The sequence below is a fragment of the Vicugna pacos genome, chromosome 6, assembly GCF_048564905.1.
Source record: "Vicugna pacos chromosome 6, VicPac4, whole genome shotgun sequence".
NCBI classification, from domain to species: Eukaryota; Metazoa; Chordata; class Mammalia; order Artiodactyla; family Camelidae; genus Vicugna; species Vicugna pacos.
The window spans coordinates 63,420,095-63,432,907 of record NC_132992.1 but is presented as its reverse complement, the minus strand read 5'-3'; the positions used below and the strand labels follow the sequence as shown (position 1 = coordinate 63,432,907).

General features: G+C 38.8%; 1 protein-coding gene and 1 long non-coding RNA gene across 6 annotated transcripts in view; both read left to right on the top strand.

Annotated features, from left to right (window-relative positions):
• LOC102534605 (coiled-coil domain-containing protein 170-like) overlaps positions 1–5,143 on the top strand; it is a 36,817-nt gene extending 31,674 nt beyond the window's left edge. For all 4 annotated transcript variants that reach the window (XM_031679130.2, XM_072963209.1, XM_072963207.1 and 1 more), the window contains exons 8-10: positions 1,513–1,740; positions 2,538–2,750; positions 4,880–5,143. In XM_031679130.2, coding sequence (XP_031534990.1) covers positions 1,513–1,740; positions 2,538–2,750; positions 4,880–5,041 — 603 coding nt within the window. In that variant the 3' untranslated portion in view covers positions 5,042–5,143. The remainder of the gene's footprint in view (positions 1–1,512; positions 1,741–2,537; positions 2,751–4,879) is intronic.
• A 2,221-nt stretch (positions 5,144–7,364) lies between these two features.
• Positions 7,365–11,226, top strand: LOC140696950 (uncharacterized). 2 transcript variants are annotated; one of them, XR_012073676.1, is made up of 2 exons: positions 7,365–7,529; positions 10,264–11,226. It is a non-coding gene; the product is annotated as an uncharacterized lncRNA (long non-coding RNA). The 2 variants fall into 2 exon arrangements; XR_012073675.1 differs by having other exon boundaries at positions 7,365–7,808.
• The last annotated feature ends 1,587 nt before the right edge of the window (positions 11,227–12,813 follow it).

Below are 12,813 nucleotides of genomic sequence, written 5' to 3'. Positions count from 1 at the left end.
TTTTTAGCTAAATCCATAATCAGCATTTACTTCGCTATGATGCTAATGTTTACAAAATGCCAAATACTATACTCTTGACGCCTTTCTTTTCTTGTAGTACATGTTATTATTCCTAGAGTTAATATTTTTCTTGTGTTTTCATATATATAATTTTCAACATTCATTTATTAGTTTCCCCCCAGATACAACATCAGATGATTCTTTCCCATCCAAAGTCCTTAATTCTCTTGCTTCAGTCTGGACTGTGCTCAGTGGGCTTGGGCACAGCTATGATCCTGTGACTTTTCTTCTCCAGTCTCCTAATTAGGTTGTACTATTTCCTGAAACTCTTATATTCCTCTCTTTGGGTTTACTTTCTTATTTTGCTGGGGTGCATCCTCTAATAGATTTCTAAGAAGTGGTATATTGCAGAGTGAAATTTTTTTGAATCTTTGCATGAATAGCAAAGTCTTTTGTTTTTAACCTTCACACTCAGTTGGATTTAGACTTTATTTTCACAGAGAGATTTGAACGCATTATTCCATTGTCTTCTAATTTCCAATGTGTTATTGAAAAAATGGTGCCATTCTGATTTTTGTTCTTTAATATGTTACCTGTTTTATTTCTTTTAATGGATTAAAACATTTGTGATGACATTTTAAATAACTTCTTTCTCATAATAAAATTAACTTACGTACATTAGTTCTATGTGTTTCTCCTTCCTAATATTGCATATTTTCATATTTTCTTCCTTCTTTAACCAGACTTGCCTGGAGTATCTTTTCTTTTTGGAAAGAACTAGTGGTTCTTTTTAATACATTTTATTAGTTTTAAGGTTATATACAATGAAAATATATGGTATCTTTATTAAATATGCACCTATTCTTTCTCTCTCTCTCTTTTTTTCTGGTAGTAACTTTTTAAAGTACAGAATAGTAGAAAGAGTACAATTAAAATAACCAGTAATTCTGCCACTTTGAGATAACCAGTGTTAACATAGAGGTATGTTTTCTTCTGATTATTTTCCATGAATATTTTAACATTATTAAGATAGGCATAACTTTTTTTATCCTGCTTCTTTCATTCAACTATATCATTAGTACTTTCTCTTAGTAAATTTTTGGAAAACCTGATTTCTAAGAAATGTATTATCAATCATATGTAATTTTTGACATTCACTTTGTTTTTTTCATGTAATGAATAATGTTGTAAAGAATATCTTTGTGCTTGAATCTTTATCTAAATATTTGATTATTTCCTTATACATTCTTAGAAAAGTTGAACTAATTTATGCTATCACCTGGTGTTTATAACATTGTCTACTTAACTGTATCCTTGTTAGCATTAAGCCATCACTTTTATTGTCATATTTTATTTTCTGGATTATTTTAATAATGCATATTTATAGTAAAAATATTTTACAAATACCTAAGAATTAAGACTGCAGTTTATTAGTCTAGAGTAGATCTAGTGTGGTAGTGTGAAGTACCACTGTAAAGCATAACTTGTTTGATACTGTTGACTTCTACGAAGGAAAACTCCAGGATTAAGACCTCCCAGGTGGATGAGCATGAGAAGACATTCAAGCAGCCTGAGAAAGACAATAAGCAAGAAACATTATGGACTATTCAGAAGAATTTGCAGATTGTTACAACTCAAAGATTAGAGGAGAAAGTTCAGAAACTTCAGAAACAGCTCAGTGATTTGAAATTGTCAAATGAAAATATGAAAACTCAACTGACAAGAGTAAATGTGCTTAAAGTAAGTAAAGGAAGTGAGGCTTTCAAAAATTCATTTATGCTTGGGTCAGTTAGTATTTTTGCTGCATGTTTCTCACTGAAATTAAATTAACATGAAAATTATTTTACATACATATGAAATATATATATAATAGTAAAGCATATAGAATAATAAAATTAGATGCCTGCAAATCTACCACTCATCTTAAAAATCAGAGTATTATCAGTCCCAGTGAAGCCCCGTGGTATCCTCCTCAAATGTTGCTGGTATTCTAAATGTTAGGCATCTAGATCCCTTGCTTTTTGGTTTAATCTTACTTGTGTTTTTGGGTTAATAGTTAAAAGTTTTAGTCATTTTGGGGGGATCCTCTTTGGATCTTCTCTATATCAAGGTTCAGTTGTAGGATTTCAAGCATACATTTTATGCTTTAAACAGAAGATGCACTAGATACTTATTGATCAAAATTTTTTTTGCCAGTTTATCAAGAATTTTTCTCACTGCAGCCAGTTATTTTCTCTTTCTGTGTTTGATTAGCTCAAACTGGAAGACTTTTGAGGACATGGAACACATGTTAAACCTCTTTAAATCCCAAGTGCCTAGTTTATAAAAGTGCTCAGTGACTTGGTTATGGATGAGTTTGATGGTGGAGAAATGTCCTCTTAATTCATAAATTGTGGAATGTTTTTTCTTTTCCATTATCTAGCTCTTAAAAAAAAAAGGAGGAAAAGAAGCATGAGTTATCATGCATCATGCCTATCTGTTATTTAGAGGAGATCTAATCACAGTCATCTCCCTTTCCCCAACCCTTACCCTCACAGGACAAAACAATTGAGAAGCTTAGGCAATCTTTAATAGAAGCTGAAGCAATGAAAGGGAAGGCAGTTATGGAAACAGACTTGAAAACTGCACTAGACTCTGCTAAGCAAGAGGCAAGATGGAACAAAGAGAGGGCCCATCCGATGTTAGAAACCGTCACTCCTGAGCTCTGCACAACAAAGGGCACAGAAGAAGTACCGGGACAACAAGAGAAGGTTTTTTTAAAAAATTACTATATTAAGATTCTTTAAGTTGAAGTGATAAACACCCACCTCAATTTATACTCTACCTAACTTAGACAAAAGGGAATTGATTGGCTTGTGGAATCAAAGGGAGTTAAACAACCAGAGCTCTGAGAGGGCAGACGTGCGCCTGGGCCCCGGATCAGCACCTGGAACCTCCAATATAAGGCCTTTCTCACCATTTCTTCTTGGCATCTCTCTGTTAACTTGTCTGACTGACAGCCACAGAGTTTTGTAGTTAGAGTTTCTGTAGCAGGAGGGAGTATCCCAGGAAAGGGTCTTACAAGCCCAGCCTAGGTTAAATGCCTATCCTTGGTGAATTCACGGCGGGAAGGAATGGGATATATGATCATCTTAGCTTAGGTTTGTGAACACATCCTCTAACTAGCCAGAGAGGGTAGGGATGAGAAAGAATGGAAGCTCAGGGGAAACCATATGTTTGGGCTAGGTCACTTTCTAGGGCAAGCATGTAGTGCTTCTAAATTTGGGTACATTTTCACTAGATTTATAAAGAAGATATTTTAAGAGAATTTTTAAAAGCCTAAATGATACTTTTGGGTTATTGTGGGATTGCATGTCACACCTTCATATATTAGTTGCTTAAGGAATATGAAATTTCAACCAATTCCCTTAAGAGATTCTTAAAACATAAAATCATGATATTATAATTTAACTTTTTCCCACTTTTAAACTTCTGCATATTCATTTTCTTGATTTTTTTTTATTCTTCTCCTCAGTGTCCCTTGTATTTTCATCCCCATCTCTTCTCCTTTGGGCACTCTGTAGTTTACTCTTCATTTCTGAGACGATTTTGGCTTTTCTCACCTGCATTCAATCATCACATTTTCCTTACCCATTAGGCATCTTAGACATCTTTTTTGTCCATTTCTATTCTGAATTATTGCATATCGGATGCAAAAGAAAGGTGTTTTTCCTCCATGTCTGCAAATCCTTGTTTAATTACTATTTAATTCATATCAGGTGTGTCAAACAGATTTCCTTTGCTTCATGGCTGTTTTTTGGAGGGAGTATTTTCACCACTTGAACAGTTTGGATGATACTGCCTTTCTGTTTCCTTATAGTAATTCTGTATGGATATTTGCTATTTATCTATTCATTTAAAAATCCCTTTATTTGCCCTGCCCTCTTAATTTCAGGCATTTCTACTTTAGGGTAGTCAGGGGGCAGGGTTTACTTACTAGGTTTCTTAGCTCAATACCACCCTCTTCTGTTGACACAGTGAGTGCAGTTTCTAAAGTTAAGAAAGTAAAGCTTTTAATTTTGAGAAGGGGTTTATGCGATACCTGATTCTGCAATACTCTAGTTTATATAAGTCCCTTAATTTCCAGTGCTTGCTTTTTTCTTTTCCTTTATCACTGAGCCTCCAAGGAACACCTCACCCTTTCAAGCAGCAACTTCTCCCTTCAGAAACCCTTGCCCTCTAGAACTGCCATTTCTGGTCTCACATGCTTCTAAGCCCCTTTCCTTTCCTTCACCACTTGCAAGTATTCTGTTCTACCAGGTCTCATACTTGTTCTTAGTATTTCCCCATTTATGAACTGTCCCGTTTCTGGGACACCAGAGGAAACCAGCTGCATCCTCAAGGGTGGGCTCTGGAGCTGCCTCTGTTGGTTTAGGATATTTATTTCCCCACTGAAATGCAACCTGAAAGTCTTTGGCATTCCCTGTTTAGGCTTTAGGCATGATTGATTTATAGGTGGTTTTATCTGCTCTCCTTGTTGGTCACTATAGTTTTTGGAGGATGGGCAAAGAGATATGTATTTAGGGATCTGCTATTACCTACAGCAAATCAGAAATCCAAAAAGTAATTACCTCATGGATGAGTAACAAGCAGCAATTAATTAGATTTAGTCTATAAGCCTTTAAAAAATAAAAACAGATCTTAAAATGCAAACGTTAACTTTAGAGTTCTTGTAATAAAAGTTTTTAAGCTTAAAAATACTTATTTGAATGTAGGATATGTTGCATTTCATAAAGAAATGTTTAATAAAACTAAATTTTTAATACCAGTTTCATTGTACACAGTAAGTAGGTGACCAAAACTAATGACATGTGTTGATTATTGTGGTGGTTCTTTGTAGCTTGCTGACTTTCGAGAAACTATTATGAAGATGTTGGGATTTAACGTGAAAACAGCAGACAAGAAAATCATCAATCACCTAAGGCTTATTATACAAGTATATGAAGCATCTAACAAACCAAAGATTGCTTCTGAGTGTCAGACTGGGCAGGATAATGAATAAAGAAGTTCTGTTAACAAGAACTCAGCAGATATGGACCTTTCCTCCAGCATCTTGAATATGGTTACATTATGAATAAAATGCATTGGAAACTTTTCACATGAATCTGTTCTCTCCTTTGATATTTGCCAATTCACTTTTCTTTGTTGTAATCTTGTTCTATACATTTACTTATGGTCTAGTCTGGATTGTTAGTTGTAATATATAGTATTATCTAATTATATTTATTAACTGTATTTTAAATAGGATATTAATCAGCATTTGTTCTTAGTTGGAATATTCGTATCTATAGTTAACGGCCTGTTTCTAGAATGAACAGTTTTTGGGGTATACCCTCTTAAAAATCCAAGTAAAGTTATAGTCCATAATTTGAATCTAATCTATTTGTTTAACTGAGAGTTTGAAAATCAGATATGAAGTGCTGAAGGGTAGGAAAGTCATTAAGAATTCTTAAAAATTGGAGGGGAGGGTATAACTCAGTGGTAGAGTGCATGCTTAGCATGCATGAGGTCCTGGGTTCAACCTCCAGTACCTCCATTTAAAAAAAATTCTTAAAAATGTACAATAGACTGTATTGTGTTTTTTATTTTCTTAGTATTTAATAGTGTCTGCCAGTGTTTTCCTAGTTATAGACCAATATTTAAGCTAATAGGCGACTTTTTAAATAGTATAATTTCTAATTTATTATAATTCTAATTCTAAAAATAGGAAACTGCTCATCTTCCAAACTACTTTTAGATTTATCCAAGATGTCTTCTGTAGGAACAGGTCAGAATCTGGACAGGTGGACACTCAATGCCTACTACAGTCATTCAAAAGGATCTCCTGTGGGGCTTACTTTTGGAGGGATCTTCAGGGTACAAGGAGTCAGGTTTCACTGGACCTTACAGAAATAACAGTTTGGAAGAAAATGATTATCGTGAATACTCATTCAAGTTAAAAAAATGAGAACCACTTCTAAATGGTCACACCCATGGTTTTCAAATATGTGCCAACTCACTCTGGAGCACGGCAGGGATCTCAGCATGCCACATCAAGTATTTCCGATTATAAAGGTCTTTTTCAAACTTTTATTTCTCTGGTTCTCCTCCTTCTGCCACCCTCCTCCTCTTTTAAGGGCTCTGTGATTACATTAGGCCCACCTGGACGATGCTGAATAATCTCCCTATTTAAGGTTAGCTGATTAGCAACCTTAATTCTCTTTTGCCAGGTAGCCTAATATACTCACAGATTCCCGGGATCAGAACAAGTACGATTTTAGGGAGCTATTATTCTACCTGCCACAGTCCACAACTAAAATTGAACACACGCCTGCTTTATAAACCAGCAACTCCATTCCTACATATATATCTAACAGAAATGGGTATATATTCCACAAAAAGACATTTACAAAGTTAGTCACGGCAGCATTGTTTTTAATTGTCCCAAACTGGAACCCACCCAAACGACCAAGAGTAAACAGGACAACCAGATCCACTAGCTACGCGTTCAGATTTCCTTTTAGGTGTGCGAGAGGGAGAGGTCAACTGGAATGCTGAATTGTCTCAGAAGCCAAACCAGAAAGTGGCTTTAGGTCCAAGGCTAGGGAGATAGCATATAGAGGAGAGCATGAGTTTGAGGAGAAACGGTCAATTTCTGGAGCTCCACTTCGCATGTGTTAAGGCTCAACCTTGGTGGAAAAAGCAGTGGCCTGCAAGGAGACTTTAGTTATTGAACATCTATAACTAATCAGCCTCATAACCCTTGGTTACATCCTCGGTTGAACCTGAATTTTCTTCATCTCGAAAGTAGATGAAATGTGATCTGGATTTCTAACTTCCAACTCTAGATTCCAGGCAGCTGCAACTACCCTGGCAGAAACATTTTCAGGTCAGATTAGTGGAGCTTGTTGCCACATAAATACAGGAGACAGCAGCACAACCACTAGGCACTTTATGCCGAGGGCCCTTTTCCTTAGCCGCAAGATGCCTGTCTACGGGTCTGACAGGCTGACCTCAAGCCCTTCTTCTGAGTCTAGGCGACTGCGGATTTCCCCTAGAAGTGTCCCCTTCCGCAAAAGAAGAGCCATTATGACTTGCACTCCTTACTCTTCGCCTGCGGTCCAACACATCTTAGCAACTGCTTAGGCAGAGTCCATCTTCCTGTGCAGCACTCCTACTCAAAAGTCCACTGTGGACGTAGCCAAACTGGGGATGCAACACCTCCTGCCACGCCGAAACCCTCGTTCCACTCGCTTACGTCCGTTCGCGAGCCCGCGCTACTGCGCATGCGCCCCGCTGAACTTGGCTGCGCGTGCGCAGCCCTACGGGGAGCGGACGCGCGAGGATCTCGGCTGTGGGGAACTTACGCTGCGGTTCCGCTGCAGGCGGAAAACGGCAAAAAGACGCGAGGGAAATAGTGCTGATTAGCTGACGGAAGTGATTGGCTGGTGGAAGGAGCCGTGCCACATCGCGCCTTAGTGGGGGCGGGAACCAGCTGAAGAGCGGTTCGGGTGTCGACTCCAGCTGTTTCGTGGCGGGGCAAAGGGCGGAACCGAGCGGGCGGTCTCGGGGGAGAATAGTTTCCGGGGCGCGGGAGGCCGGCGCGGGCTGAAGGCGCGGGTCCTGTGCTGGAGAGTCTTGGCCTCGCTCCCGCGCGCGGAGCCTGGTGGGGCGCCGGGCTGTCCCCAGGAGTTACACCTGCCGGATGTGCGGCGGTTCTGGGCGTTCTAGTCCCCTTCCGGGCTCCGTCAGACTTGTGTGGGGCTCCCACCCCGATACCGAATCGGAAGGTCTGAGAGGCCCCCCTGTTTTTAAATCCCTTGGGGTGAATCTGATGCTCGGCCAAGTCGAAGCCCAGCGCACTGTTTCAGGTTCCCCCGCCCCACCCCAACCTCAGGGCCGTGTGGCTTCTTCAGGCTGAGCGGGTAGCCCCTTGGTTGACCAGTGTGCGTTAGGGTCCTCAGCCTTGCAGGTTGGCTATGGAAGGCCTGTTTGTGTGCCTGCTGCACAGTGAGGCCAAATAAACCCAAAAGTCGGAGTTTGGAGCAGAGAAAGGTTTATTGAAGGGCCAAGCAAGAAGACCGGTGGCCTGTGCTCTAAAACCCCTAACTCTTGATGGTTTTCAGGGAGAAGTTTTTAGAGGTAACATTTGGGGTGAGGGCTGCAGGGTGTGTGAATTTTTTCTGATTGGTTGGTGGTAAGGCATGGTGCTCGGACTCGGGCTTAGCCTGAAGTTGCCATCCTCCACCTGGGTGGGGGACCTTCATTCCTACAGAAGAACTCAAAGATGTTATATATATCCCTTGAGGAGAAACGAGGATCTTGCTTTTATGGCTACATTATAGTTTCTTGATTGTTCCTCCTTTGTTTCTTCCTTTCCTTATTTCCCTGTCTAGTAACTATTTGAATCTGTTCTTTGATATTAAGGAATGTCTAGGAGCCTGTAGCTTTTTTCCTGCAAATAAGAAATGGGGGGCACAGAAAGGATTTTGTGCCCAGGAGGGCCCCACAGGGTCCTGCTTGATTTCTAGTCTAGATTTTGTCAGATCCCCCATGCAGGTCTGGAGTTAGATACCAAGTGACCAACAAGGGTGGACATTCCTCCCCATAGGTGTCCACTCTGGAGAAGTGAGATTGGATGTTTGGAGGATTGAGGAACAGTCCTCTGGTCCTGCAAGTTGAATCCATTGAGTGCTGTCTCTGCTCAGGGAACTTGACTGGTTCTTTTGGCGCTCAGATGACAAACCGTTACCCTGATACAGTTCTATAATTTTCCTGTTACTCAGGTCACTTTGGGCTTGACCAAATGGTTTCTTTTACAAACCATCTCTTCGGATAGTGTAATCAATGGTGGAGCTCATCTATTGAATTTGATTCATTTTTTTGTTTTGGGGTTTTGGTAGATGGCTTTTCCTTATTCTTAAATTCTGATGACATCTTACAGGAGCCGCATATATGGAATTAGAGAATCTCTGTTTCTTATTAACAGTTTTATTGAGCTGAAATTTACATACCATAAAATTAACCTGTTTTAAGTGTACGATTCAGTGATTTTTAACATATATACAGAATTTTGCAACCATCACTGTAACGAAATTAGAGAATCTTTGGCGATTTTTTTTTCCTGCTGATTGCCTTTACTATTCTCAAAAGTTTGCCTAAGTGGATGTTTTGGAAATACAACGTAAGAACCTCTGAAAATGTACATTCAAGTTGTGTTATACCTGAGCAGGTGAAATTAAGAGGAGAATTGAAGCAAATGTTCCTAGAAGTTGCAGGTAGTGAAACTTTTGTGTATTGTAATTTCAAGTAGATAGTAACCATTCCAAGTGTCTTGTTTTGTGAAGAATATGGCACAAACCCCATTTTACAGATGACAACATTGACTTTGAAGGATAAGTTGCCTGAAGTTACATGTTTGTGCTTAGGCTAGGCTCCAACCCTGGATGCTTTATCTCTAAATGTGTTGCCTTTGCCACCTCATGAGCCTAGTTTCCAATTATATTATCTATGTATGACCTGTACAATTCATTCATTTACTGATCAAATAATTATAAAGTGACCACTATGCCACCAAAACCAAAAACACTGCTCTAAGTTCTAGAGATACCATAGTAAATCAGCTAAATTCCTGCCCTCAGCTTATATTCGATGAGGAGACAGTGATCAATTGAAGAAATATATACTCTAATTTTAGATATTGAGACAGGCTTTCTTTAAAAAAAATAGGCAAACTAAGAGTATAGGAAATGATGGTGAGAGACGGGATCTGGCTGTCTTTTTGAGCAGAAATCTGAAAGAAGAGAGGAAGCTGGGGCATAAGAAAAAGAAAACAAAGATTTAGTTTGAGCAGCTGGAAAGATAAAGTCGCCATTTACTGAGTTGAAATATATTGGATAACACTGTGGAAGGACCAGGCTTTTGGGTTAAAATCATGAATTCAGCTTTAGATGTTTTTAGATGCCACTTAGTCATCCAAGTGGAGAGAAGGGGTTTAAATCCATGAGGTTGGATGTGATCTGACCAAGGGATGGGTGGAGGTAGAGAGAGGACCAAGGACTGATCCTTAGACACTTCAGTGTTTAGAATTCAAGGAGATGAGGAGGAACCAGGAAGGAAGATTGAAAAGGAGAGTCCAGTGTGTTAGGTGGAAAATGCACTGGAGATGAGGTGAGGATTTAGCCTTGGAAGACAAGTAAAGTGTTTTGCAGAAGAAGTAGTAATTAACTATGTCAAATGTTTCAGATTGATCAGATAGAATGAAGACTGAGAATGATCCATTTGTAAGAGAGGTATGTAAAATCTTTTGCTTTTTAAGTGTTCATATTGGCAGTTACTACAGAAACAGCATTTCTTCCTTTTTGAGGTGGTGTACATTTTTACAACTTTTTGAAGGGTGATTTGATATTATCTAAAATTTAATTGTGTGTTTACATTCTTTGGATAACTTAACTTCTAGTTTATCCTACACAAGTATTTATACATGTATACAAAGAATTATGTATAAAGGTGTTTATCACAGCATTATTTATGATAGTAAAAGAAAGAATGCAAATTTCAGTCAAGATAGACATAGTTTTAAAGGAAAGATAGAAAATGTATAGATATGAAAGACAGCTGCTAGAGACTGAATTTTATCCACCCAAATTCATATGTTGGAAGCCTTCACCCTCAATGTAATGCCATTTGAAGATGAAACTTTGGGAGATTATTAGGTTTAGATGATGTCATGATGGTGGGACCCTCCAGATGGGATTAGTGTCATTATAAGAAGAGGAAGAGAGACCTGAGCTCTCTTCTTTCTACCATGTAAGGATACTACAAGCCAGGAAGTGATTCTAGAAAATGAAAATAATAGTGACAGAAAGCAGATCAGTTCTTGAATGTGATGGGATGGGGTGGGATGGGGCAAACAGCAGGAGAGAGGGCCTAAAAAGGGGCATGAGGCAACTTTGGGGATGAGAGTATCTTGATTGTGGTGGTGGTTTCATTGTGTATATATGTATTACAACTTATTAAATTGTATACTATTAACGTATACAGTTTATAGTATATTAATTAAACTTCAATAAAGCTATTTTTAAAGCTACATTGAATCTATTATCCTGTTTACAGATCATCTTCATTTGCTTGTAGGCAGAAGGGTACTACATAATCTTTCTCATTTCTGTATGCTCAGATGCAAATAATAAACTTTGTGAATATTAACTATTGACTGCGATTGTTTTGCTAGTGCCTTCTGCGTGTCTATTGTGGTGAAATTGTTTACTAAATTTTGAATGATTTGCAAATCAGGTAAGAAAAAAATTGGAACACCAGGAAAGGAGGGAGAGAGACAGAGAGACAGGGAGGGATGGGGAAGAATTACAAATAAAGAAGTGTAATCTTTCTTCTTTAGTGATTCAGAATTTGGACTAACATTCAGTTTAATTTCACATTTATTGAGTGGCAAGCATACAGAATCTGAGACTACAAATACTACATTTCATGACTTTTCTTGTTTCTTGAGGTAAGCCTGTATTGCTGTGAACTTCCCTCTTAGAACTGCTTTTGTTGCATCTCATAGGTTTTGGAAAGCTGTGTTTTTACTCTCATTGTCTTGAGGTATTTTCTGATTTCCTCTTTGATTTCTCCAGACAACTCTCAATCCACCGCCTCTGTGAGTGGCAGTAATGGCCGCCTCACCCCCTCAGATGCAATGCCAGGTCCAAGCCTGCTCTGACCACCACAAATGAGCACTCTCCTTGGCACTGGCAGCTTTCGCTCCAGTGGGGCGCTGCATTGGAGCAAGAAGTGCTAGAGTAGGTGCTCAGTGTGGGCTGGGGACTGCACTGGGGTGGTCATGGGAAACTGACCAGAGCCCTGGGCAGTTTCAATCTGCTTCCTCCGCCTTGCTCCCAGGAGGAAGCAGGTGTGTGTGTGTATCCTTTACAAGCGGAATCTAGGTTTCTTACAGCCCTCCTGTTAGTCCCACTGTTTTTCAAAGCAGCTAAGGGTAATCATCTTTCTGGTGCCTGATCCCAGGGCCAGGGTCCCCAGTATGTGGTCAGACTGCTCACGCCCCAGGATCTTTGTGTCCATCTGGTACCTCCACTTCTGTGTCCCCTCCTAGAGGCACAGATCCCTTCCTGATCACTTCTTTTCCCTTCCCACTGACTCTGTGGATCTTTCTTTACAGCGTTAGTTGTATAAGAGCCGTTCTGCCAGTCTCCAGTTTGTTTTCAGTGAGAATTGCCCCACGTGTAGATGTACTTTTGATGTGTCTGTGGGGGGAGGTGAGCTCAGCATCCTCCTACTCTGCCATCTTGATCTCCTCCCCAAATTAACTCTTACAGGTAAGTCTAGACAAGCTTCTTTACTGCATCAACCAGATAGACATTAAATGCTTCAGTTGTGACTAGTTTTATTTTTATAAAATATTTTATATAGTTAATTTTTAAATAAAGCTTTAAATAATTTTAATTTAAAACCTCAATATTTTAAAACTTGACATTTTGCCTGTTAATTTTCGTAAGCAGTTTAAAAATGTTTTAGAAGTAAATAGCTCTTTTGAAAACATTTAAAAGCAATTTTAACTTTTCTATTTGAATACTTTTGTGGGTAAATATATATCCACAGTTTGTTCACTTGAAGTTACAATTTTTTAAAATTACATTTTATTTTTTAAGAAAATAAAACAAATTATATAAAAATTCAATTATAACAAAGTTGGTGAATTTCTGAAGCAAAGGCAAGAAATATAACTGCAATGATCTCAGTGTTTGTATCCCCCCAAAACTCATGTTGAAACCTAAT